The following is a 24,281-nucleotide window of genomic DNA, read 5'->3' on the forward strand; positions in this document are numbered from 1 at the left end:
CTCTCTTAGTGTTTATCCATATTTATAGTCTTTGTTTACTCATTTAGGGTGGCCATTCATACGTTTAGCTGTAGAAATGTAAATGTATTGTATTATGGGCTGCTGTCCCAGACCTACCCATGGTCATGTGTGATGTATGCACTATACTTCCTAAAATTCAAAAAATTCTGAATTTCTGCACACATGTGGCCCCAAGGATCTCAAAAAAGACATGCAGGCCTACACTTTTAGATCCATTTAGCCAGTATGTATTGAACGCTGACTGGGCATAAGAACACAGGGAAGAGGGACGCCTGGGTGGCTCAATTGGTTAAGCATCCAACTCTTGATCTCAGCTCAAGTCTTGATTTCAGGGTCGTGAGTTCAAGCCCCATGTTGGGCTCCATGTTAGGCATGATGCCTACTTTAAAAAAAAAAAAAAGAAAAAGAACACAGGAAAGGGTAGATGGGACCCTGGCCTTGGGAAGGTCAAGATCCAACGGGGAAGGAAGACCCTTGGAGGGATAGTCATAATACATTATGTGCAATGGAAACCTATCGAATGGAACTTCTTTGTTATAGAACCTAACTGTGTGACATTTCTGTGCCTCAGTTTCCTCAGCTGTAAAACACAGATGAGGAAGCAGCCTGTGAGTGGGTTTACTGTGAGGATTAAATTAGTTACTATTTGTAAAGTGCTTCTTGGAACAGTGCCTAGCGTAGAGTAAGCGCTGCGTAAGTGTGTACTAACAAGGTAAAAAAAATAAAAATAAAATACATCAAAAGGGCTGCCTGATAGTTCCACAAATGGCTTTTTAAGCCTTAAAATCAGTGCCCTGTCGAGTGCTAAAATTAAAGCCATCTCTGACATGTTTCCTAAGCTTTCCCTCGGCCTCCTATTTGGGCTTCTTTCGATGGAACATTAGTAATCCTCTTACACAGACCTGTCAGGGACTTCACACAGATATTAGTGTTTCTTAATGGGCTATGGATTTCGGAGCCTCATCTCTCCGTAAGCTCTTAAGAGCTTTAAAGCACACATTATTCCTTCATTTGGTGAGCCGAAACACCTGTGTGGCAGCACCACCGTGGCCTGTTCAGGGCGTGAGGGGAACAGGCCCGTAGACCATCCTCAGGGGACCGCCTGAACACTCAGTCTGCTGCTCTGCCTGTCCGTTGAGGCTGACATGAGGACGCCTGTCTCTGCTGCTGGAGCCCGGCGGGTTAGCTTCCCTAGGAGCTCACTCACATCACGGAACACCAGCTAATACCCCGGGGACTGACGCTGAAAACAGCTCCATCTTCTCAGCAATGGGCAGTTATTAAATGCAAGCAATGTTCATCCAACAAGTATCATTCCGGGTCTCCGTTCCACTTCAATTACCGTGGTTGACAATAAAGTATATACTAAACATTTCCCCAAATGGGCTCTACTCAACATTTGTTCTAGGGATACTAATATATGTTACTCTTTGGGTTCTGTCAAATAATTGTGTTATGATATAGTAAACTAGAAGTCTCGTATTTCTAATGTTTCACATGACCCAGTCCTCCTTTTTTCCTTCTTGAGTACTTTCCGTGACTTTTAATCATTTCCTCTCGGAAATCTCGCTTAAACGGATATTGCCTGCTTAACCAAACATGAACTTGTACCTGGGGAGAGTAAAAATGGCCTGCCTCAGTCCATTATTCAAGGGCTGCTGGGGCGGGGAGGTTGGTTATCAGTTTACCACTCGTGCATCGCAGGGCCCAAGGATGTGGGAAGAAAGTCTGAATAAACATCTTTGCATCTACCGCGAGAACCCCACAAAGGACAGAGCAAAAATCTTCTTGGGATGCAGGAGCCACATGTTTTGGGGGCATGTGACATTGCGACTTCAGTGTTTCTCAAAGCATGTTTTGCAAAATACTAGTTCCTCAAGTGGCTCTGGGAAGAAAAGGATCCTTGGGCAAATCGTTTTGAGAAAAGCTGCTTAAACAGCCTTCCTTTGGAGATTTCCCTGCTAACATGTCCAATAAATCCTTCAGTAATGAATCCCATATTAACTTTGACTTATTCCCTGAACTTATTTGATGACAGAATTCTAGGTATAACACAGATTAAAATCTCCAGAAAAGATATTCTAAAGAACTTGTTTTTGGATATGTTGGTGTATTTCACTACAGTGCTGGAAATGGAAAAGAGACAGGAGATGGGACTTGTTAGATGCAAATCACTGGCTTGGAATGACTTGTGCTGGCCACTGGAAACTAGTGGGGGGCAGAATGGGGCCTGTTCTGCAGGTACCACGGCTTTCTTTCCACTCCTGCCGTGGGATGGCATTGGCCTTTCCCCCATTTTGCCACACACACTCTTTGTGTTTCTCCTTTTCTGATACAAGTGGAAACTTACTGGGGAAAAGTACTAACTCAAGTCCACTGACTTCATTATCTTCCAACTATTCTTTAAAAGTCAAGGATTGCATTCTGCTATAAGCAACAGCTGTCGTGATGACCCAATGATGGATTTCTTTTCCTCATGTACCAAGAAGTCCAGAGGCTTGTAGAGCACCTCAAAAATGCTATCAAGCACACAGCTCTACTAACCTTACTGTGTGTTCACCTTGTCCTCATGACCTCAAGATGGCTCTGCCATTCTAGGCATTGTATCCTTATCTGTGTTCCAAACAAGGGGGTCGGGGGGGAAGGAAGGGCCAAGGACCACCAGCTTCTGGCTTGTATTTACTAAATATATATCTTCTCTATCAAACAAAGCTTCCTTGGAAGACCACCCAGTCAGTATGGTCTCCCTATATCTCAGAGCTGGATTTCATGCCTTTCCAGAGCTACAGAGGACTCTGAAAAGTGGAGTTTTTAGCCCAGCATAATCTTCCCAGCAAAATCAGGGTTCTGTTAGCAAGTAAGAAGGGGAGAATGGATGTTGGGTCAGTATCCACAGAGGGTACCAAAACCATGATTGAATTAGTCCTTTTTAGAAAGAGATCCGTGGTCTGTTCTTCAGTATATTCTAGACTCAGTTTTACTCAGCAGATACTGCTTTCTGTAAGCAAGGCACAGTAATTGTATGATGTAACAAGGTCTCTGCCCTCAAAGCAATCATAACCTTAAGTAGAAAAAGATAGAGAAATACAAATACAGTCAATTCTAGCAATGCTTAACTGCAATTATGACCTTAGAAAAAGATCATTAGAAAAATAGGTAAAATAATATAATATTTGAAATCCATCCTGGAGAGTACAGATAACTCCCATCACATCATATCCACTGTTAAGGGAAGGAATCCGGTGGTCACAGTTTCAAGGAAAACTATGCAGGTTGGAGGAAGGTGCAGAAAAGGAAAAAAAAATACTTATGACCAGGTTTATCTCATTGATTGTATTCATTGGAGCTGCTTTTATTTTGTTTCTGATCCTCCTAAGTTTTATTTATTCATATTTTTTATGTTTATTTATTTTGAGAAAGAGAGCACACACCTGTGTGCATGAGCTGGGGAGGGGGGCAGGTGGGGGGAGGTGGAGAGAGAGAGAGAGAGAGAGAGGGAGGGAGAGATCTAAGCTATCAGCATGAACCCCACGAGGGGCTCTATCCCACCAACCATGAGATCATGACCCCAACCGAAATCAAAAGTTGGTCACCCAACCAACTGAGCCACCCAGGCTCCCGTATTTACTTTCTTTTTAGTCTCAAATTCTCCATTGTTATAGATAGGTAGATTTTAACAATCTCTGTCTTAAAACATGGCTGTCTGTTCACAAATGTTATCCCCTAGCCTAATCCTTCTGTCCTCTCCAGTCAGTCTGTGTTTACTCTGTGCCCGCCACCCCAGCCCAAGAACTTCTGGAAAGGTTAAGAATTTCCTTACTGTCTCCACCTCCTGTAGGTTCAGGAAAGGAGCTGTGCTTTGGTAGAATTAGATTCCTGGAGCAGTTTTTTCAGCCTCTCAAATTTGCAAACAGCCCCACCCTGTTCAGGAAACCTGTGAGCGCCCATTTGACTCCAGCATGAGAAGGCAGTGCTAGCAGGATCCAGTAATTTGTGATTTTCTTATATTCTTAAGCTCCCTAGGAATTAAATTACTGTTAAAATACTTAAGCCCCTTGTTCAGTTTTCACGCATTGAACTTTCATACTTTCAGAAGCCTGTGGATCATTGCTTCCAGGTCCAACGTAGCAGTAGCACCCCCACCTTGTCACTGGGTGACCTGGTTACCCCTCACCCATCATGGAGCCCCCTTACCCTGCAGTTCATTTCTTTTTGTTCCAAGAAGAACAAAAGGACTGGTCAAGACAGAGTCCTTGTTTTGAATATGTGCACACGATCAGGTAAAAGGCTTCTACTAATGATAACCTTCTCCAACTGGTTAAGTTACAGAGTACAGAGTAGAGTACACACAAGACGGAGTCATGTGATCATGTCCGCCCAGCCCCGCCCCTCCGCTGTGCCCGGTCACGTGCCCTACCTGCTGACGGTGCTCGTGCTCGGTGCTCTCAGTGCACACGCACGTGGTCCTGTAGACGTTGATGACATCGTGCTACCCTTCCCCGTTTTCTCTCAAAGCACTCGTGTGATTTTTTTTGTGCCCTTGTTTAGGAGTGCCCAGACCCTTCTTTTTTCACTCCTGACACTATCAAATTAGAAAGTAGGAGCAGTTGCCACAAGGCAGAGTTAGATTTTGTCTGGATGAAAAATACATAACTCCAAAAATGTGTTTTCCTAGCAAGGGCCACTGTTCCCTTTAGAATTGCTAATATGGGCCTTGGAATCACTGAGCTCTTTATAGTCTGTATGAATTGAAGTAATTTTTGCCGTGTTTAAGTCCTAAACACTGGTTCTGTTCAAAGAATTGTTTTCAACTGAAAATTTTATTTCGATAGTTGTGAAGTGTGAAAGATGCCCTATATGCTATATTAAAGCAGAAATTTGTTTTTGCCTTAAATTTCTGCTTTCTTCTATTTCATATATAGCACATGCCTTTCTTTTCTCAACTCCTTCCTTCTTACCTTCCTCCCTCCCTCACTCCCTTCCTTCCTCTTTTTTTCTCTCTTTTTTAGAGAGGGAGAGAGAGCACAGGAGAAGGGCAGAGAGAGAATGAGAGAAAATCTTTTTTTATTTTTATTGTTTAATGTTGATTTATTAATTGAGAGGAGAGAAGGAATGGGGGAAGGACAGAGAGAGAGAGAGAAGAGAGAGAATCCCAAGCAGGCTCTGTGCTGTCAGCACACGGCTCAAACCCATGAACTATGAGATCATGACCTGGGCCTAAATCAAGAGTTGGAAGCTCAACCTACTGAGCCACCCAGGCGCCCCTTTACTTAACTTTTTAAATTGAATTTTATTTCATCATGGTAAGTATACTCTTGAACCCCCATCCCCCTGCCCCCTCCCCTCTGGTAGCCATCAGTTTGTTCTCTAGCCTTAAGAGTCTGTTTCTTGATTTGTCTCTCTTTTTCCTTTGCTTTTTTTTTTTTTTTTTTTTTAATTTTTAATGTTTATTTATTTTTGAGAGAGAGAGACACACATTGCAAACAGGGGAGAGGCAGAGAGAGGGAGACACAGAATCCGAAGCAGGCTCCGGGCTCTGAGCTGTCAGCACAGAGCCTGACATGGGGCTCAAACCCACAAACTGCGGGATCATGACCTGAGTAGAAGTTGTACGCTTAACCGGCTGAGCCACCCGGGCACCCCTGCTTGTTTTGTTTCTTAAATTCCACATATGAGTGGGATCATATGGTATTTATCTTTCTCAGATTGACTTATTTTGCTTAGCATTATACTCTCTAGCTGTATCTGTGTTGTTGCAAATGACAAGATTTCATTCTTTTTATGGCTGAATAATATTCCATTGTATGTAGATACCACATCTTCTTTATCCATTCATTTACTGATGGACACTTGGGCTGTTTCTATAATTTGGCTTTTGTAGATAATGTTGCAGTAAACATAGGGGTGCATGTATCCCTTTGAATAGTATCCCCTTGAATTTTTTAAAGTTTATTTATTTTGAGAGAGATCACAGAGCATGGGATTGGGGGGGGGGGGGCAGCAGGCAGAGAGAAAGAGAGAATTCCAAGCAGGCCCCTGCACTGTCAACTCAGAGCCCAACACGGGGCTGAAACCCATGAACTATGACCTTATGACCTGAGTCAAAACCAAAAGCCAGATGCTTAACTGACTGAGCCATGCAGGCACACCCTGTATTATTGTATTTTTAAGGTACATATCCACTAGTGTGATTACTGGATCGTAGGGTAGTTCTGTTTTTAATTTTTTGAGGTACCTCCATGCTCTTTACCACAGTGGCTGTATTAGTTTGCATTCTCACCAACAGTGCATGAAGGTTCCTTTTTCTCCACATCCTCACTAATTTGTTTCTTGTGTTGTTGACTTTAGCCATTCTGACAGATGTGAGGTGATAGTTCATTGTAGTTTTTATTTGCATTTTCCTGATGGTGAATGATGTTGAACATCTTTTCATGTGTTGGTTGGCCATCTGTATGTCTTTGGAGAAATGTCGATTCATGTCTTCTGCCCATTTTTAATAGGATTATTTGTCTTTGGGTGTTGAGTCATATTAGTTCTTTATATTTTTGGGGTACTAACTCTTTATCGGATATGTCATTTGCAAATACCTTCTGAGATTCAGTAAGTTGTCTTTTAGTTTTATTGATTGTTTCCTTCTCTGTGTAAAAACTTTTTATTTTGATGTAGTCCCAGTAGTTTATTTTTGCCATGTTCTTTCTTAAAGTTGTTACCTTTGGGAGGAGTGATGCAGTGATTGAACTTGAATTTTTTTTTTAAACAGCTATATTGAGAAATGATTCATATACACATACTTTGCCATTTAAAAATGTACAGTTCAGTGGCTTTTTTATCAGAATGTATAACCATCATCATGATCAAATTTGAAAACATTTCCATCATCCCCAGAGAAACTTTGTGTCTAAGTCATTCCCCATTTACACCACCCCAGCCCTGGGCAACCACTGCTTTCATCCCTATAGATTCGCCTATTCTGGGTATTTCTTTAAAAAAAAATTTTTTTTTAACGTTTATTTATTTTTGAGACAGAGAGAGACAGAGCATGAACAGGGGAGGGGCAGAGAGAGAGGGAGACACAGAATCTGAAACAGGCTCCAGGCTCTGAGTGGTCAGCACAGAGCCTGACGCGGGGCTCGAACTCACAGACCGCGAGATCATGACCTGAGCCGAAGTCGGACACTTAACTGACCAAGCCACCCAGGCGCCCCATCTGGGTATTTCATAATAATGGAATCATTATGCAGCTGTATTAGTTTCCCAATGTTATCATAGAAGATTACCACAAACTGGGTAGTTTACAACAACAGAAATTTGTTTTGTTACGATTCTGGAGGCCAGAAGTGCAAAATCAGGGGATTGGCAGAGCTAGTTCCTTCTTGGGGCTCAGAGGGAAAATCTGTTGCATGCTTCTGTCCTACCACCTTCTAGTGGTGGCTGGCTCTCCTTGACCTCCCTTGGCTTGTAGATACATCTCTTCCATCTCTCCTCTGTTCTCACATGGCCTGCTCCCCTGTTGCCTGTGTGTCTTCACAGCCGTCTTAGAAGGGTACCAGGCATTGGATTACAGCCGTCTTTAAGTCAGTATCATCTCCTCTTAACTAATCACATCTGCAAAAACCCTATTTCCAAATGAGATTACATGTCAGGTTCTGGTGAACGTGAATTTGGGGTACACAGTATTCAACCCAGGACATTGGCCTTTGGTGTTTGGCTTCTTTCTCTTATCGTAACTTTTCAAGCTTCATCCATGTTGTAGCTTCTGTCAGAATCCTCTCTTGTGGCTGAATAATACAGTCCACTGTGAGGACATACCACACTTTAGTCATCATTTGGTGGACAGACATGTGGGTGGTTTCTACATTGTGGCTATTGCGAATAATGCAGCTGTGAACCCTCTTCTACAAGAGTGTTTTTTTGTATGGACATATGTTTTCTTTTCTTTTGGGGTGGATTTAACTTTTGAATCTGTCAATTGTATGTATTTATGTCACTTTGCAGGAACGGCTGTTATTAAAATTCTGGCTCGTGTTCTGCCTCTTGAGTTTGCGTTGTATTTCAATGACTTTTCAAGTGACTCACCTTTGAGCAATTATGTTTTGTGAGAGATATGCTTTGTTTCAACTCATTTAATGGAAGTCTCTTGTTAACATTAGAAAGCTATCTAGTCCTTCATGCTAAACTCTGGTCACTTGCTGAATTGTGCTCTTTTTTGTTTGTATAAATAGGTCATAGCGTTTAATTTTTTAACCATTCACAAAGCATTTTCTCTTTGTGATATCATGTAAGCTTCCCTGCACTCCTGGGAGATCTCCTGAGGAGTTCTCTCTTTTCTGGCTGCTAAACTTGGGATTTCCTTTTAAAAGCGCACTTGGTACTTAACTGTGACACAGTAGGATGTTCTTCATCCCTCAAGTCCGCAAATCTGTTGTTTTTGTGGTGATCTTTTCTCCAGGTTCAGAGAACATGTGTTAGTGTCCAGGGAATGTCAGGGGACTACTCCAGCTGCACCAGAGTCCCCTGGAGGGCTGGTTAAAGCAGAGTGCTGGGTCCCACCACGAGTGTCTATAGGTCTGGGATGGGGTGGGGCCTGAGAACGTGCATTTGTAACAAGGTCCTAAGTCATGCTGGTGCTTTTGTTCCCAGCATCATGATTTGAGCCTATACAGTTAAATATATGTACCATCTTGGGTATTGTTCATCCAGGGCCTCTCAAAATTTAGCATGCCTGTGAATCACCTGGAAATGCCTTTCGCTCGTTCTGACTCAGTAGGCCTGGGGAGGCTTCCAAGAGCCTTTGTTTCTAACCAGCTCTTGGGGGACGCCAGTGCTGCTCTCTGTAGCAGGTGTTGAAAGAGTAGCCATATGCTGTCCTCTGCTTGGGTGGGTCATTGTTCTGTACAGCTGTAAAAACTCCAGACTGAAGTAAACTTGCCAGCTGTAACAGATGAACGGCAGCTACCCTGTAACATGTAGGGAAAAGTTCTCTTCAAGTTACGTGGTTATTACGGAAAACAAAATGAGAGCCCGAATGGTCCGAATTCTACCCAAAATGTAAAATGGTTCAGACTTTCAACATAATATTTGGAGTAAATTAAAATTCCCTAGAATGATCGCTTAAATGTATGCTCCCAGGTTCTGAAATGTCTGTCTCACAGGCCCTGTGATTGAACAGAATCGATTCTCACAGGGATTCTGAATTCATTCTTTTAAATTAATGGAGTTACTTTCTGTTTTTCTTTTTCTTAGCTTCTTGACAAATTAATGTAAACTTGGTTATATCAACTTTAGGGCCTTGGTGTTCTGCATACTTTTTCCCTAATGCCTGGAACGATTATTGTTTTATGCAAACAACATAACCATTCCATAAAGCTAATTTCTAAATGTTTTTTTCTTTTGGCAGATCCCTTACAACCTTGGGGTTGGTTATATCCTCGCTGGCTGACCAGGCAGCTGGCAAGGGTAAAAACAAATTTGTGCCTTATCGAGATTCAGTGCTCACTTGGCTTCTTAAGGTAATTCATTGTTCTAGTGTGTTCCTTTCCAACTAAAACCTGGCTGTTTCAGAGGAAGCAGCTGAAAGGTGTGTGCAGAGCTAACCAGATACAGCACAACCCCCCACCAATACCGTTAATCCGAATTCCTAGGAATGCAGAATGAAAACTCATTCCTGTTGCCTCTTTTGCCCCCATGATAACGCTATTCATCAGGCATTGTTCGTTGTTGTGACTATAGAGAAACCACACCTCATCATAAAATGACTCATGAAATACGGTTCCATTTCCACAACACATTTTCTTCACAGAGAATGTCATATATGCATGTCTTCAGCTTCCATCATACATGTTGTGCACAGAATGGGGATCATTTCCTAAGAGGCTACTGGAAATATTTTGCAGGATAACTTGGGGGGCAACAGCCAGACCTCTATGATAGCCACCATTAGCCCAGCAGCAGACAACTATGAGGAGACCCTGTCCACCCTGCGATACGCGGATAGAGCCAAAAGGATCGTTAACCACGCCATTGTGAACGAGGACCCCAATGCCAAAGTCATCCGGGAGCTGCGGGAGGAGGTAGAGAAACTGAAGGAGCAGCTCTCGCAGGCTGAGGTAAGATCAGCCTGGTGCTCCCTGTTTTTGAGATCCCCTGGCGTGTCCTATCTGAGTCGGGGAGGATGTGGTAGCCTGAAGTTTTAGGTCATCTCCGTGCATTCGGCATTTCTGAGTGACATCTTCTGTATGCTAAGCATATAGCCATCTGTCCTAGGAACTTAACCTCCAATCAACTAAAAGTGAGTTGTTGCTACTGCCTAATTGTTTGCCTTGGTAGATCAGTTGGCCCTTGGGCACCGATCTTGTCCAGTGTGAAATCCTAAGAACCAAATGGGTTGTTTTTATTAACATTGTACACTCTGTGCCCATAGGGCCTTGCGGTTTTCAGAGAAATTAGTTCTATGTCCTCTCTTCCTTAAGTCAGGGAAGGCAGCATGATGGAAGAGAAACATTAGGAAAAGAACTCAGAAATCTTTTATTTTGCTTCATGTATATCAGCTCCTGGCAGGAAACAAAATCGGTCATTTCTCATTGTTACCACCTTTCCTTGGCTTTACCCAGCTTTAATAATCACACCCTCTTCTAAGTAGCTATTGCTTTTTGCAAGTTACTGGGTGAGGCATCCGGCTCATTTGAAATAGGTAATAGGACTGAAATGAAGGCCGAGTAAGTGCCTTAGTGTAAGTCACGTGCTTCCCCGCCTCACTTGGGTGTGGACCTAGGGCTGCTGAGTTCACATTCCTTCATACCACTCCCTTCTGACCCCTCCCTTCTGAGAGAGTAGTAAACGAGGGGGGGAGGGGTGGAGGGTAATACTCTTATTTTTTGAGCACTTGTGTACCAGGCCCTGTTGAAATACTTTTTGTCTATCAGCTTCTCTAGTCAAAAAGATAATAGGAGATTGAGGCAAACAGAAAGGGAGTCACAGCCCAGGATCTGAACTTCCCATTCGTTGGTGATCATGGAGTTGCACTGACAAGGCATTGTCTTCTTCCAGCTTGGGCTTCTGAAGTGCAGGAAGCCTTGTTTTATTCCTTGTTTTCATCCCTAACCCCTAGTGCAACACTGATACTGGAGAGCGCTTAGCACAATGCTGGTGCATCGTAAGTGCTCAATAAGTGTTGCTACCTCCTGTTATTATCATGATGATAAGCATTCAGTGCATCAAACATACTTTTTCATTGATGCCAAGAAGGTAGCAAAACACCTGGAAAATAAAACACTGCGGGGGGCCTGGGTGGTTCATTCGGTTGAGCGTCTGACCTCAGGTCATGATCTCACAGTTTGTGAGTTCGAGTCCCACGTTGGGCTCTGTGCTGACAGCTCAGAGCCCACTTCGGATCCTCTGTCCCCCTCTCTTTGTTCCTCCCCTTCTTGTTCCCTCTCTCAAAAACAAATAAAACATTAAAAAAAAACAAATTAAGGGTGCCCGGGTAGCTCAGTCGGTTAAGCGTCTGCCTTCGGCTCGGGTCATGAATCTCTTGGTTCATGAGTTCGAGTCCCACATTGGACTCTCTGCTGTCAGCGCACAGCCTGCTTCAGATCCTCTGTCCCTGTCTCTCTCTGCCCCTCCCCCACCCACTCACAGACTCCCTCTCTCTCTCTCTTAAAAGAATAAATAAACTTAAATATAAAAATACCAATAAACTTTGAAGAGCCATGATCCTAGGAGGTTCTGCAGTCAGTACATACGTGGATGAGCTCCTTCTTTCCTCTTGTCTCTGAACCTGCCTTTCTGCCATGACCATGTAATCCAGGCCAGATGGTAGAATGATGCCTGGCCAAAGAGAACAGGAGAGGAGCCACAGCGGGTTCACCTAGGGTTTTCATGGGTGTCCCCTTATACCCAGCACTGAGTGTCCCTCGCAGACTCTGTTCCCGCTGTGACCTCGGTACCTCAGGGAGAGTCCACAACATTGCCGCTGTGGCCTCTTGTCCAAGTCTGCCATCTTTCTTGTTCATGGGCTTACACTTTGTGGAGGCTCATGTTGCCATAGGGGGTCAAAGCATGCCATTGTCAAGTAAAGCCCCCCAAGTAAAAGCTTAGCTTAAAAAAGCTTTATATATATACATCTGTATTTAGACCCCTTAGTTATTCTCACTCTGCAGACTCAGAGGGAAATTCCTACCCTTTTACCCAGATGTCTTGTTTCCAAGGGAGTAATGAATACACAAGGTTTTTATCACCATCCATTAAAAAAAATTTTTTTTCATGTTTATTTATTTTTGAGAGAGAGACAGAGCACTGCAGGGGAGGGGCAGAGAGAGAGGGAGACACAGAATCCAAAGCAGACTCCAGGCTCTGAGCTGTCAGTACAGAGCCTGACACGGGGCTTGAATCCACGAGCTGTGAGATTATGACCTGAGTCAACGCTTAACTGACTAAGCCACCCAGGCGCCCCAGAAAAGGAGTTTTAAATGATCCAGAGTCCAATTTTAAAATAAATGAAAAGAGGGGCGCCTGGGTGGCCCAGTAGGTTAAGCGTCCAACTTCGGCTCAGGTCATGATCTCGCGGTCTGTGAGTTCGAGCCCCACGTCGGGCTCTGTGCTGACAGCTCAGAGCCTGGAGCCTGTTTCAGATTCTGTGTCTCCCTCTCTCTGACCCTCCCCCATTCATGCTCTGTCTCTCCCTGTCTCAAAAATAAAATAAAAACGCTAAAAATTAAATAAAATAAAAGAGAAGAATCTTCACTTTTCCTGGTAGGTTATCACTGGGATGTGTTTATTGATGATGTGTGTTGATCTCTGTCTTGCTGGGAAAAAAAAAAAAAAGGTAACAGTGCTTAAGTTACCTTTGTTACGTTTCTGTTTTGAAGACAAACTTTAGCATCTTTTAGGTCTCTAAATGTGAAATTTAAGTACGATGGATAAAATTATTCTGTAGTGATTTGTATCAGTTTAATTCAGGGCACTGGTATTCCTTTTCCCCTCTAAAGAGTAGCAGCCATTTATTCTTACATTTCTTTTTATTAATAAAGATGTACAAGTCCACCCTGACAGTGTATGACTTAATTGCTTCCAACAGACTGTTGATAGCCACTTCAGAAGCACAGTAAAGGATTGTTTTATGAATAATGGTGGGAAAAAGTAGAAAATCAGATATCTCTGGTTTCATTTTAAGGCTATGAAGGCCCCTGAACTAAAAGAGAAGCTTGAAGAATCTGAAAAGCTGATCAAAGAACTAACAGTGACTTGGGAAGAGAAGCTGAGGAAAACAGAAGAAATCGCACAGGTAGCCCGATAATTTAGGCCTAAAATCTTGTGATTCTTTTTCATTTGCCATCTTTTCTGCGTAGCCACTCATCATCCTCCCAAAGCCATTCAAGGACCTCTTTCTGCTCACCAAGACTGCAAAGATCACTTTTAGAGCCTGTAACTTTGTTGTCCTTTATCAACTACCATTTAGTCCATTTATTTGCTAGGAGCACTGAGCTGAAACAGGCATGGTCTACAGGAAACACTGTTAATGTTTCCTGCTTTTCTATTTTGTGATTTTACATCACCCGGCAAAGTGTGCTACCTGACTGGCTGAGAATTTATAACCTACCACTCATCATGGTCTTTTCCCCAGTGTATTTGATTTTTGGGGCTTGTAAGAAAATGTTGTATGAACTTTACTTGAGAAACGATATGAAGCAACGACTAATTGTGCACTTGTGTGTGAGTGGGTGTGTTTTATGAATCTGCACTATACATTTTGTGAACATTTTAATCTCACTGACTACTTGGAAATATTGGCCCATCCCAATCAGGTAGCTTGAAAGCAGTAACTGGGACCTAGTCAAGCCTTTTGCTTATATGTTTCTCGTAGGTGTTATTCTCACACAGACCCGTGCTCACGTACCCCACACACGTACTGCTGACTTCCTGTCTCTCATCCATTGCTTCGTACTTCTTCACGGCACTTTATCATCCCTGGAAATTCTGTTTTGCTTGTCTGGTTTTTTTTTTGTTTCTTGTTTTTTTTCTTTTATGGTCTGTCTCTTTCTACTAGAATATAAGTTTTCACAAAAGGGACTTTGTTTTGCTTGCTGTTGTAGATCAGTACTTCCTGCCCCCATCTCCCATGACTTTCCCACGTTTACTAGGGTTATTATCACCTGAAATCAGGCAATATGCCCAGTCTTCCCTGTGCCCTCACAACACCTTGCTCTTACCTTACTTCTCCTCCATTTCTTCCTGTGGAATTCTTATACTTCAAGAGACATCGCAAGTATATTCTTTTCCTGAAGCCTTTCCTGGTCTCTGAATACATCATGGGCTCCTTCCTTGGAAGCCCCATAGTACCTTGTTCCTCTCCGGTGACACAGGGCTCTTCTCCTCTGATTTAGGTATGTGGTCTTGTCCCCTCGACTGGACTATAAACCCCTTAAACGGAAGATGGTATCTGGTTTACTCTTAGCACCCTTTTAACACGGACACAAGACGTCACGCATTTTAGAGACTCCCTAAACTTGGTTGTGATGTGTGATTTCATTGGCATTGTCCCCAGAAAGAGTGACGTAAACTTTCCATGGATACATCTTGTCAGTAGAGCAACAAATAGAGTCCCCTGTGTTTGTCTGTTTTTGTGCCCAGGAGAGACAACGACAGCTTGAAAGTATGGGGATTTCCCTGGAGACATCGGGTATCAAGGTGGGAGATGATAAGTGCTACTTAGTCAACCTGAACGCGGACCCTGCTCTTAACGAGCTTCTGGTTTATTATTTAAAGGTAAGAGAGTATATAAGTAGATGGTTGCAATCCTGATGCATTCACATATCACTCCCATTGGAATCTGGGCACCTGTACCCATGATTTGGCTTTTTGAATGTTTTATTTATTTTTGAGAGACAAAGCACAAGCAGGGGAGGGGCAGAGAGAGAGAGAGAGAGAGAGAGAGAGAGAGAGAGAGAATCCGAAGCAGGCTCCGGGCTCCGAGCTGTCAGCACATAGCCCCACATGGAGCTCTGACCCATGAACCGTGCAATCATGACCCGAGAAGAAGTTGGATGCTTAACCAACTGAGCCACCCAGGTGCCCCTGGTTTTGCTTTTTGTATCCAGCTTAGCCCTCATTGAAAGAGGAGGGATAGTGCAGTCAGGTTACCGTTGAGAGTGAAAACCTCCCCTCTGGCAACCATCAGTTTGTTCTCTATATTTATGGGTCTGCTTCTGCTTTTTCTTTGTTTGTTTGTTTGTTTGTTTGTTTAGATTCCACATAAAGCAAAATCATATGGTGTTTATCTTTCTCTGTCAGACCACACTTTTGGAAATGCTGGTTTATTTTGTTAAAGTGAAAAATGAGACATCTGTTTGAAATAGGGTACCTGATAGGGCACTGATATGGGGTACCCCAAAAGACATAGGGCCTTTTTAATATGCACACACACACACACACACACAATTCCTGAGTTATGATAGTATATAAATGTATGTGGCAGTACATAACTCTCAAGGATTAGAGACCTGGAGACTTGAAGGCAGCTTATGTAACTGCCCACATACCGAAATCTCTAAATGAAGAGCTATTACCCACTTGCAAAAAGTTAAATAAGTGCCTTGTTAAGGATTCTGATCTGCCTAGTTAATATAAAAAATGCGATGGAAAATAAGCTAGAATTCAGGAAAGGAGCCTCAGTTTTCCCTCATCCTTTCTATTTTACTTTTCCCAGAGACCTAAATATGGGGCAGATGGTCCCTGACTTATTAAGCCCACTAATGGACTCAAGATCTGTTTGTTTAGAACATGACTAAGGTGTAAGGAATTGTGTCCAAAATCCTAATTTTGAAAGACCAAGCTTTCTGTTGAATAGGGAAATATTACTATCATGGTGACTCTGATTTTTAGAGCAACGAAAGAAACAAAGGGACGAGCAGTGGACCACCTCCCCAGGAGTCACAGTCCTCCTGTGTCTGGGGTTTGAGGTACTTGAAGTCCTGCTCATCTGCATTCTACAGCCCACAGGCTTCCACACTCTATGTAGCATTGGTATTCAACACTCAACTACTGGGGCGCCTGGGCGGCTCAGTTGGTTGAGCATCCAACTCTTGATTTCGGCTCAGGTCGTGATCCCAGGATTGTGGGATTGAGCCCTGGGTGGGGCTCTGCACTGAGCATGGAGCTTGCTTGAGATTTTCCCTCTCTCTCTCTTTCTCTCCCCCCTTCCTCGCCCCTCCCCTGCTTATGTGCTCAAACTCTCTCTCTCTCTCTCTCTCAAATTAAAAACATAGAGGCACCTGGGTAGCTCAGTTGGTTAAGTGTCTGACTCTTGATTTTGACTTAGGTTATGATCTCACGGTTCATGAGTTAGAGCCCCACATCAGGCTCTATGTTGACAGTGCAGAGCCTGCTTGGGATTCTCTCTCTCTCCCTCCCTCTCTCTCTGCCTCTCCCCTGCTCGTTCTCTCTCTGTCTCACTCTGTTTCAAAAATAAATAAATAAGTACAAATGTCATGGAAGATTTGACTTAGAGTGCCCCAAATATCTTGTATCTGATTCATTTAATATTGTCATTCTATTGGGTTATTCAAATTGATTGTGATAAATTTTTGTTGAGTTACTTGTAAGTATAGATGTTTTCCTTTCTTTCATGATCTGTTACTAGGACCATACCAGGGTGGGTGCAGACACGTCCCAGGACATCCAGCTCTTTGGCATAGGAATACAGCCGGAGCACTGTGAGATCGACATCGCATCCGATGGTGATGTTACTCTCACTCCAAAAGAAAATTCAAGGTAGGAAAAGTAAATGGCTCCTTCACATGCCGTTGAGCCTGGTTTTCAGAAACCCCATTCTGTCTGTTTGCTCACTTATTTCAAAGTTAAGACTTCAGTGGGTTCTTTTGCCTCGAGCAGCATGTGATTCCTTAGGTGCATCATCTTCAGTGGGAGCTTATCTGCAGGAGTCTCGTGGCCTGGGTGAGGGGACACAAATTGCTGCAAAGACATTTTGTATTTGCTTCTTAACAAATTCCCAGGCATGTGTCCAACTAGAAATTACTTTTTAATGCTAATTTCTTGGCTGGGTACATTACCAACCCAGGCAATTTCCATAACTTTTCTTTATATTATTGTAATAAAAACATACTATAAGTCAAAGTAATGTTTATACATGTGTTCAGAAGTGAGTGTGTACGTTCTCACTCTCTCAAAAATAAATAAACATTTAAAAAAAAGTGGGGGTGCCTGGGTGACTCAGGGGGTTAAACGTCCGACTTCAGCTCAGGTGATGATCTTGCAGTTCGTTAGTTCAAGCCCTGCATCGGGCTCTGCGCTGACAGCTCGGAGCCTGGAGCCTGCTTCAGATTCCGTGTTTCCCTCTCTCTCTGCCCCTCTCCCACTTGCTCTCATTCTCTCTCTCTCTCTCTCTGTCTGTCTCTCTCTCTCAAAAACAAATAAACATTAAAAAAAAAAAAAAAGGAGTGTGTGTGTGTGTGTGTATGTGTGTGTGTGCACCTATATAAGGGTCCCTTAAATATATAAGTGATCATGAAAGTTAGCAATAAATAAGAAAGACAAAGCTTATTATATTCCTCTCTCATTTGCTTCGGAACTGTTTTTAGTTTCATTCTAGAACAACACTGCCCAATACAACTTTCTGAGATAATGGGAAAGTTCTATATCTGCTAAGACCATTTTCGTGCACTTGTGTATCAAAATATGGACAATGAAAATGAGGAACTGAAAATTGAATTATAATTCAGAGCTTAAAACAATAAAGGACACTGAGTGACAAGTTTCAATTTGTCATACTGCCATTAGATATTAGATTATAGATACATAGGTCTGGGTATCCATCTATCTATATACCTAGATATATTAGGTTACTTAGATATCTTAATAAACTGGGCAGGTATTTTCCTTATAAACTGACTAATGTTTTTTAGGTAGAAGAGGTAAGTATTCTATTAAAAATTTTCCCCCCAAAACAACTTTTCATCATCCTTCTGGCAAGAATATGTGTATACGTATAGATGTATAGATAGATAGGTAGATAGATAGATAGATAGATAGATGGATAGATACACACACACACACACACACATGTATTCTAGTCTCATTTTCCACTTTTCTCAAATGAATAAATTAGTCCATAATTCTAAATAGATGGACACAGACCTTTGAAGCTTGAGTTAGCATCGAGTCATTTTCATTGGCAAGAATAAAGGGAGCGTGTTAGTGTAAAATATACACACTCAGGGGCGCCTGAGTCAGGTGGCTCAGTCAGTTGAGCATCTGACTCTTGTTCTTGGCTCAGGTCATGATCTCACGATTTGTGGGATCGAGCCCTGTGTCAGGCTCTGTGCTGTGAGTGTGGAGCCTGTTGGGATTCTCTCTCTGCCCCTCTCCCATACTCTGTCTCTCAAAAGATAATAAAATATATACACACCAAAGTTTTATCTTGTTTGTGCATGACAAATTAAAAACATATGAGATGGTCTTTCCAGGGTATTTTTATCAATAAAAATTTAGCCCCTGTACTTGAAATATTACTGCAAAGAGAAGATTATTTTCCTGTGTGAGTTCTCCTTATTCTGTGACTCTTGAGCTAGAGAGTCCGGTCAAGATTAAGAGCTAGATAATGAGATTGTATGAGAAAACTAATTTATTGAAAAATTAAAACTAAGAATAATATTCATTTTTTTCTCCATCAAACTTCACCTGACAGTTCTTTAGCAAATTAAACTTTAATTAATTAATATCCTCCTAATTTTTTTCTTAAATACCAGCAAAATCTCTTTTTTTTTAATGTTTCTTTTTTGAGAGAGAGCCCACACACAAGCAGGGGAAGGGCACAGAGAGGCAGGGGTCAGAGCATCTGAAGCGAACTCTGTACTGACAGCACAGAGCCTGATGCAGGGCTCAAACTCAGAAACCATGAGATCATGACCTGAGCTGAAGTCAGACTCTCAACCAACTGAGCCACCCAGGTGCCCCCAAATCTTTCTTTTTCATTTAAAGTTTATTTATTTATTTGAGAGAGGCAGAGGCAGCATGAGTGGGGTAGGGGCAGGGAGAGAGAGAGAATCCCAAGCAGGCTCCACACTGACAGCCCAGAGACCGACGTGGGGCTTGAACTCATGAAACCATGACATTATGACCTGAGCTGAAACCAAGAGTTGGACTCTTAATCTACTGAGCCATGCATGCACTGCCACAAAATCTCTTTTCTAAATGAAGGAAACATGTATAAGAACATTAGGGGTGCCTGGATGGCTCAGTAGGTTAAGCATCCAACTCTTGATCTCGGCTCAGGTCATGATCTCAGGGTTCTTGAGATCAAGCCCTGAGGGGCTCTGGGCTGACAGCCCAGACCCTGCTTGGGATCCTCTCTCTCTCTCTCTCTCTCTCTCTCTCAAAATAAATAAATAAACATTTAAAAAAATTATCTGCACTAAAAATTCTGGACGACTTTTCATCTCCCCCTAAAAAAAGTCACAGTGGCAAGGCTTTTACTATGTTAAAAATCAGTTGATGAGATCTTCCGATCGGCAGGAAATCCTATGAAATCTGTTACAGTGAGTCATTCACAGCCCCTTGAACCCTGTAAGCTGTAGCATAGCTGTGAGGTGAGGAAACCTGTGCCCTTGGGAGACCAGCTCCAGATGTCCTCTGGGCAGAGTTGCAGCTATAGGGTTTGAGACGAATCCCAGATGCACAGGCCAGCACAAAGCCAGAGACACAGTGCACGTGATCTAAGGTGTGATTCGTGCGGTATAACAGACTCGGAGTCCTTTCCCCCATCTCTGGCTATTTGTCTTATTTTTACAATTTGTTTGGTAGATATTTAGGATTTAAGCCTGGTGTTCTTTTGTGTTTTCCCCAAGTTTCTATTATGGAAAACTTCAAACATATAAAGTAGAAAGAAGAGTATGGTGAACCCCTGTATATCCATCATCCAGCTTCAAAAATGAGCATCTCGCAGACAGTTTTGCTCTTATTTCTATACGCTCCACATCTGCCCCTCCCTCCCCTCTGGGTTATTTTATTTTAAAAATGTTTTTTTCAACGTTTTTATTTATTTTTGGGACAGAGAGAGACAGAGCATGAACGGGGGAGGGGCAGAGAGAGAGGGAGACACAGAATCGGAAGCAGGCTCCAGGCTCCGAGCCATCAGCCCAGAGCCCGACGCGGGGCTCGAACTCACGGACCGCGAGATCGCGAGATCCCGAGATCCCGCAAGATCGCGAGATCGTGACCTGGCTGAAGTCGGACGCTTAACCGACTGCGCCACCCAGGCGCCCCCCCTCTGGGTTATTTTAAAGAAAATTCCCGATAGTATAACTTTTTATCCATGAATGTCTCAGCTTGTATTTCTAAACAGGTGTTCGTGAACATAGCTTAAGTTCCATCACACCTAAAATAATTAACAATAATTCCTTATTAACCTTCATATATTGAGTCAGTGTTCACATCTCCCCAAAGGTATCAGAAATGTTCCTTTTCATTTGTTTCTTGAAATCAGGATCAAATAAGATTCAACCGTTGTCATTGGCTGTTTGTCTCTTTCAGCCTCCGGGTTCCTCCTCCCTCTGTCCCCATCCCCTTTTCCTTGCGTTTTAGTTGTTGAAGATGCTTGGTTGTTTTCTGTAGTCAGCATTTTGCTCGTTGTGTCCCATGGCATTATTTAGCATCTTCCACCACCTTCTGTATTTCCTAAATTGGTATTCTTTTTTTTTTTTTTTCAACGTTTATTTATTTTTGGGACAGAGAGAGACAGAGCATGAACGGGGGAGGGGCAGAGAGAGAGGGAGACACAGAATCGGAAGCAGGCTCCAGGCTCTGAGCCATCAGCCCAGAGCCCGACGCGGGGCTCGAACTCACGGACCACGAGATCGTGACCTGGCTGAAGTCGGACGCTTAACCGACTGCGCCACCCAGGCGCCCCCTAAATTGGTATTCTGATATAACAGCTTGATCAGATTCAACTCAAATTTGGACAAGAAAATTCCATAGGCATTCTCGTGTATGTTTCCATCAGGAGCACATCATGCCAAGTTGTCTATCTTTGAGGGATGTTGGCTGCCCTTGATCATCATGTTTTGTTCTTTTCTTTCATTTTTTTTTTTTTTTAATGTTCATTTATTGAGAGAGAAGGGGCGGAGGGGCAGAGAGAGGGGGACAGAGGACATGAAGCAGGCTCCACACTCTCAGTGCAGAGCCCATCATAGGGCTCAAACTCACAAACCACGGGATCATGACCTGAGTCAAAGTTCGACACTTAACCCACTGAGCCACTCAAGTGCCTCAGATCATCACTGCGTTCTGATCACATGTTTTGAGGGCGGTTGCAATTCTGTTACTCCTTCTTTTGGTATTAGCAGAATATGTCTGTTGAGAGAAGCTTCTCCATCTCTCATGGGCTGCTGGGTCTGGGTTCTGTCCTCTTTCCCACCGAACTGACATATTCCCTGGTCTTCTTTCAGGTCCTGTGTAAATGGCACCCTTGTGTGCAGCACTACCCAGCTGTGGCACGGTGATAGAATCCTGTGGGGAAATAACCACTTTTTTAGGTAACCTCTTTGGGTTCCCTAATATTTTCACTTTTTTTTTTTTTTTTTACTGTTACCTGAGTATAAAACAAGTCAATTTTCTCTAATGGTGGAAAACCCCACAGAATTAACTTACCTAAGAGGAAGCGGCGAGACTGGTTGAAAGACTTTGAAAAGGAAACCGGCCCGCCAGAGCATGACCTGGACGCAGCCAGTGAAGCTTCCTCGGAACCAGACTATAACTATGAATTTGCACAGATGGAGGTTATCATGAAAACACTGAATAGCAATGGTAAGACCTTCCCTCCGATTCCTCCGTCTTGCGCAGCTCCTATCCCTTGAGGGATGTGCTTGCATAAAGTATCACTCTGAAACTTAGATACATAAAATTGCTAATTTCTTACAGAGGCCCCTGGAGAGGGGCTCATGAGACATCCCATGGCCTGATCTGCTCCCTCAAGTGTAACCAAGGAGTGGGTGGTCCCTTTTTTGAGCCCCTTGTTTCCAAGCCAGTTGTGGTAACATTTCCAAGGTCATAGAGTCCGGAAGGACTATGGTGGCATTCCTTTTCAAATTCCCCTTACTGGGCTTGTCATTTCTGAATCTTTCAGAGCACAAAAATCCCCAGCAGGGCATGAACCCAGGAATTTCCAATGGAATGTAATGGGTAAATAAAAGTCATGATACTTTGCTGTAAATCCAGTTGGAAATTATACCATCAAAGAGGCTTACATAGCAAGCCCGGGTAGCTTTTACAAAAATGATAGCCACGGGCTTTATAGGCTCTTTGCTTGACCTGCACACTGGCTTGTCTCAGACCTTTAAGGAAGAGATTTCCTTAAAGCATCATTTCTAGATCCCTTGATCCAGAAAGTTTTCAATGTTTGTTTTAAAATTCTTCTCTGTATCTAAAAGGAAATCCTTTACCTCTTCATAAACACTTAACGTGCATTCAGTAAAATCCATATCACATTCTGTCTTGATGGCTGTTTTATAAATGTGCCCCTTCATTTTCCATCTCTCGGTCTTCTCATCTCCAGGCTTGTGCCTGGAAACTCCTCTGTTACCAGGTACAAGGCAGCATTTCTCGGACCAGAACTGTGTGACAACAAGTATAGCTGAGGCTACATTCAGGAGCCCCTGAGATGAGAAAGTCCGATCTCGCTGTCCCATTCAGCTGTTCTTTGAGTACCTAAGGATCATCCCCAACTTGAACCAGGGAGGACCTCCAGGAGCCTCTGCCGGCCGTGGTGCAGGGAGAGCATTATGTTTTCTCAGTCGGGCTCTCCCTTGAAAATGATGACTTTTGCCCTCTATCTTTGAACCAGCCTATCTAGAAGAATGTGAGCATGGCTGGAGAAAGTCGGTCAGATCTCTGGCTTCTCAAATTGGGGATTCTGTTGCAGGAATAAAGACTCTGACCGTTTTATCTCTGGACTCCCTCTTTTCAATTATAGAAAAGAGGACTCCCTCTTTTCAATTATAGAAATGAAGCCTGAAGAAAAGGCTAGATGGAGGAACAAGTGTGATGCATTCATATGAAGAATATAGAACAACCCCAGAAAAGAACATCAGTGAGACTGGGGAAACAGATTAGCTGCTGGGGCTTTGGACGCTGCACCCCAGGGTGCACCATAGCTAGGGGTCAGTCTACTCTGCTACTTAGTCGCCCAGTTGGGGGGAATCCCAAAAGACATTCCAAAGTGATGTTGAGACACCAGCATCACATTGATGGCCCATTTTACAACATGCCTGAGCAACAAGTCTCCTGTGAGTAATTTTTGGAAGCCCCAGTGGATACAGGGTGTGACAGGAGGGTGTGGGCTCCACTCCAGGTGCAGGAACACCCATTGGAAGAGCCTTATTTCTCTACATGAGATTACAGAGTTCCAGATGTCTCTGTTCTCTAACTGCAGAGTATCCTGGGGGTAGCAGTGGAATCCTCTGTTGTCCCACATCGTAGATTTCTAATTTTATTCAATCACTACCTTCCTATCATATTTATAGTAAACCCCTGAATAACAGATGAGTATTTGGTAAGTATTTGTTAATTCCTCCAATCCTCTTAGCCAAACCAATTAGTCACCAGTGACCTGCCTCATGGTATTAACATGAGTTATCCATTTGTATTCGGATCAAGCCTTGTTCTCCAGTGTTGATTTTATCTACTTAAAAATAGTGTTTCCCCCTCCCCACACTTCACCCAATTCCACGGGTAAGGGGAGCTTGCCTATGGGGCACACAGGACGTGCCCTGACTCAGTGCTGAAATGCTGGTGGCCCAATGGTATTTACACAATTCACCTCTACCGCTAGGTGGTTTCCCGATAATAAGCCTGTCTGCCTGGTGGTCGTCCCCCTGGTGGTCGTATTTGAAGATTCTCTTCCCTCTCATGTGGTTTCAGACGAAGCTCCTTCACAAACACTGGGAAAGAGGTTTTCACTGATTGTGACGTTAGCATGGGGGAGCTTGACCGGGTTTTAGCAGTGCTGCTGACTGATGCTTGTGCTACCTGCTTTGGCAAGACTCCAACTAACACGATTGGGAAGAAGCTGAAGTTTTTTGCCTGACAGAAGCACTCTGAGGCATTCCTGATTGAGGAATGTGCCTTTTTTAACTGCGACCCCTTCCTCCCCAGGTCCCAACTCCATTGCCTTCCCATTGGTTAAAATCTAGTAGCCATTCTGTCCCTTATACATCCAACAGCACAAAAGTGCGATTGGTATCATTGGTACA

At 43.2% G+C, this 24,281-nt stretch overlaps 1 protein-coding gene across 7 annotated transcripts in view; it reads left to right on the forward strand.

The window, feature by feature from the left end:
• KIF13A (kinesin family member 13A) overlaps positions 1–24,281 on the forward strand; it is a 215,914-nt gene that overhangs the window by 137,611 nt on the left and 54,022 nt on the right. For 4 of the 7 annotated variants that reach the window (XM_030314779.1, XM_030314781.1, XM_030314780.1 and 1 more), the window contains exons 10-16: positions 9,419–9,530; positions 9,915–10,127; positions 13,193–13,303; positions 14,650–14,784; positions 16,658–16,788; positions 21,480–21,566; positions 21,671–21,837. In XM_030314779.1, the coding sequence (XP_030170639.1) occupies positions 9,419–9,530; positions 9,915–10,127; positions 13,193–13,303; positions 14,650–14,784; positions 16,658–16,788; positions 21,480–21,566; positions 21,671–21,837 (956 nt within the window). Of the gene's footprint in view, positions 1–9,418; positions 9,531–9,914; positions 10,128–13,192; positions 13,304–14,649; positions 14,785–16,657; positions 16,789–21,479; positions 21,567–21,670; positions 21,838–23,860; positions 23,981–24,281 lie in introns of all 7 variants that reach the window. The other 3 variants (XM_030314776.1, XM_030314778.1, XM_030314777.1) reach the window with 1 other exon arrangement.

This window comes from Lynx canadensis, chromosome B2, assembly GCF_007474595.2.
Source record: "Lynx canadensis isolate LIC74 chromosome B2, mLynCan4.pri.v2, whole genome shotgun sequence".
NCBI lineage: Eukaryota > Metazoa > Chordata > Mammalia > Carnivora > Felidae > Lynx > Lynx canadensis.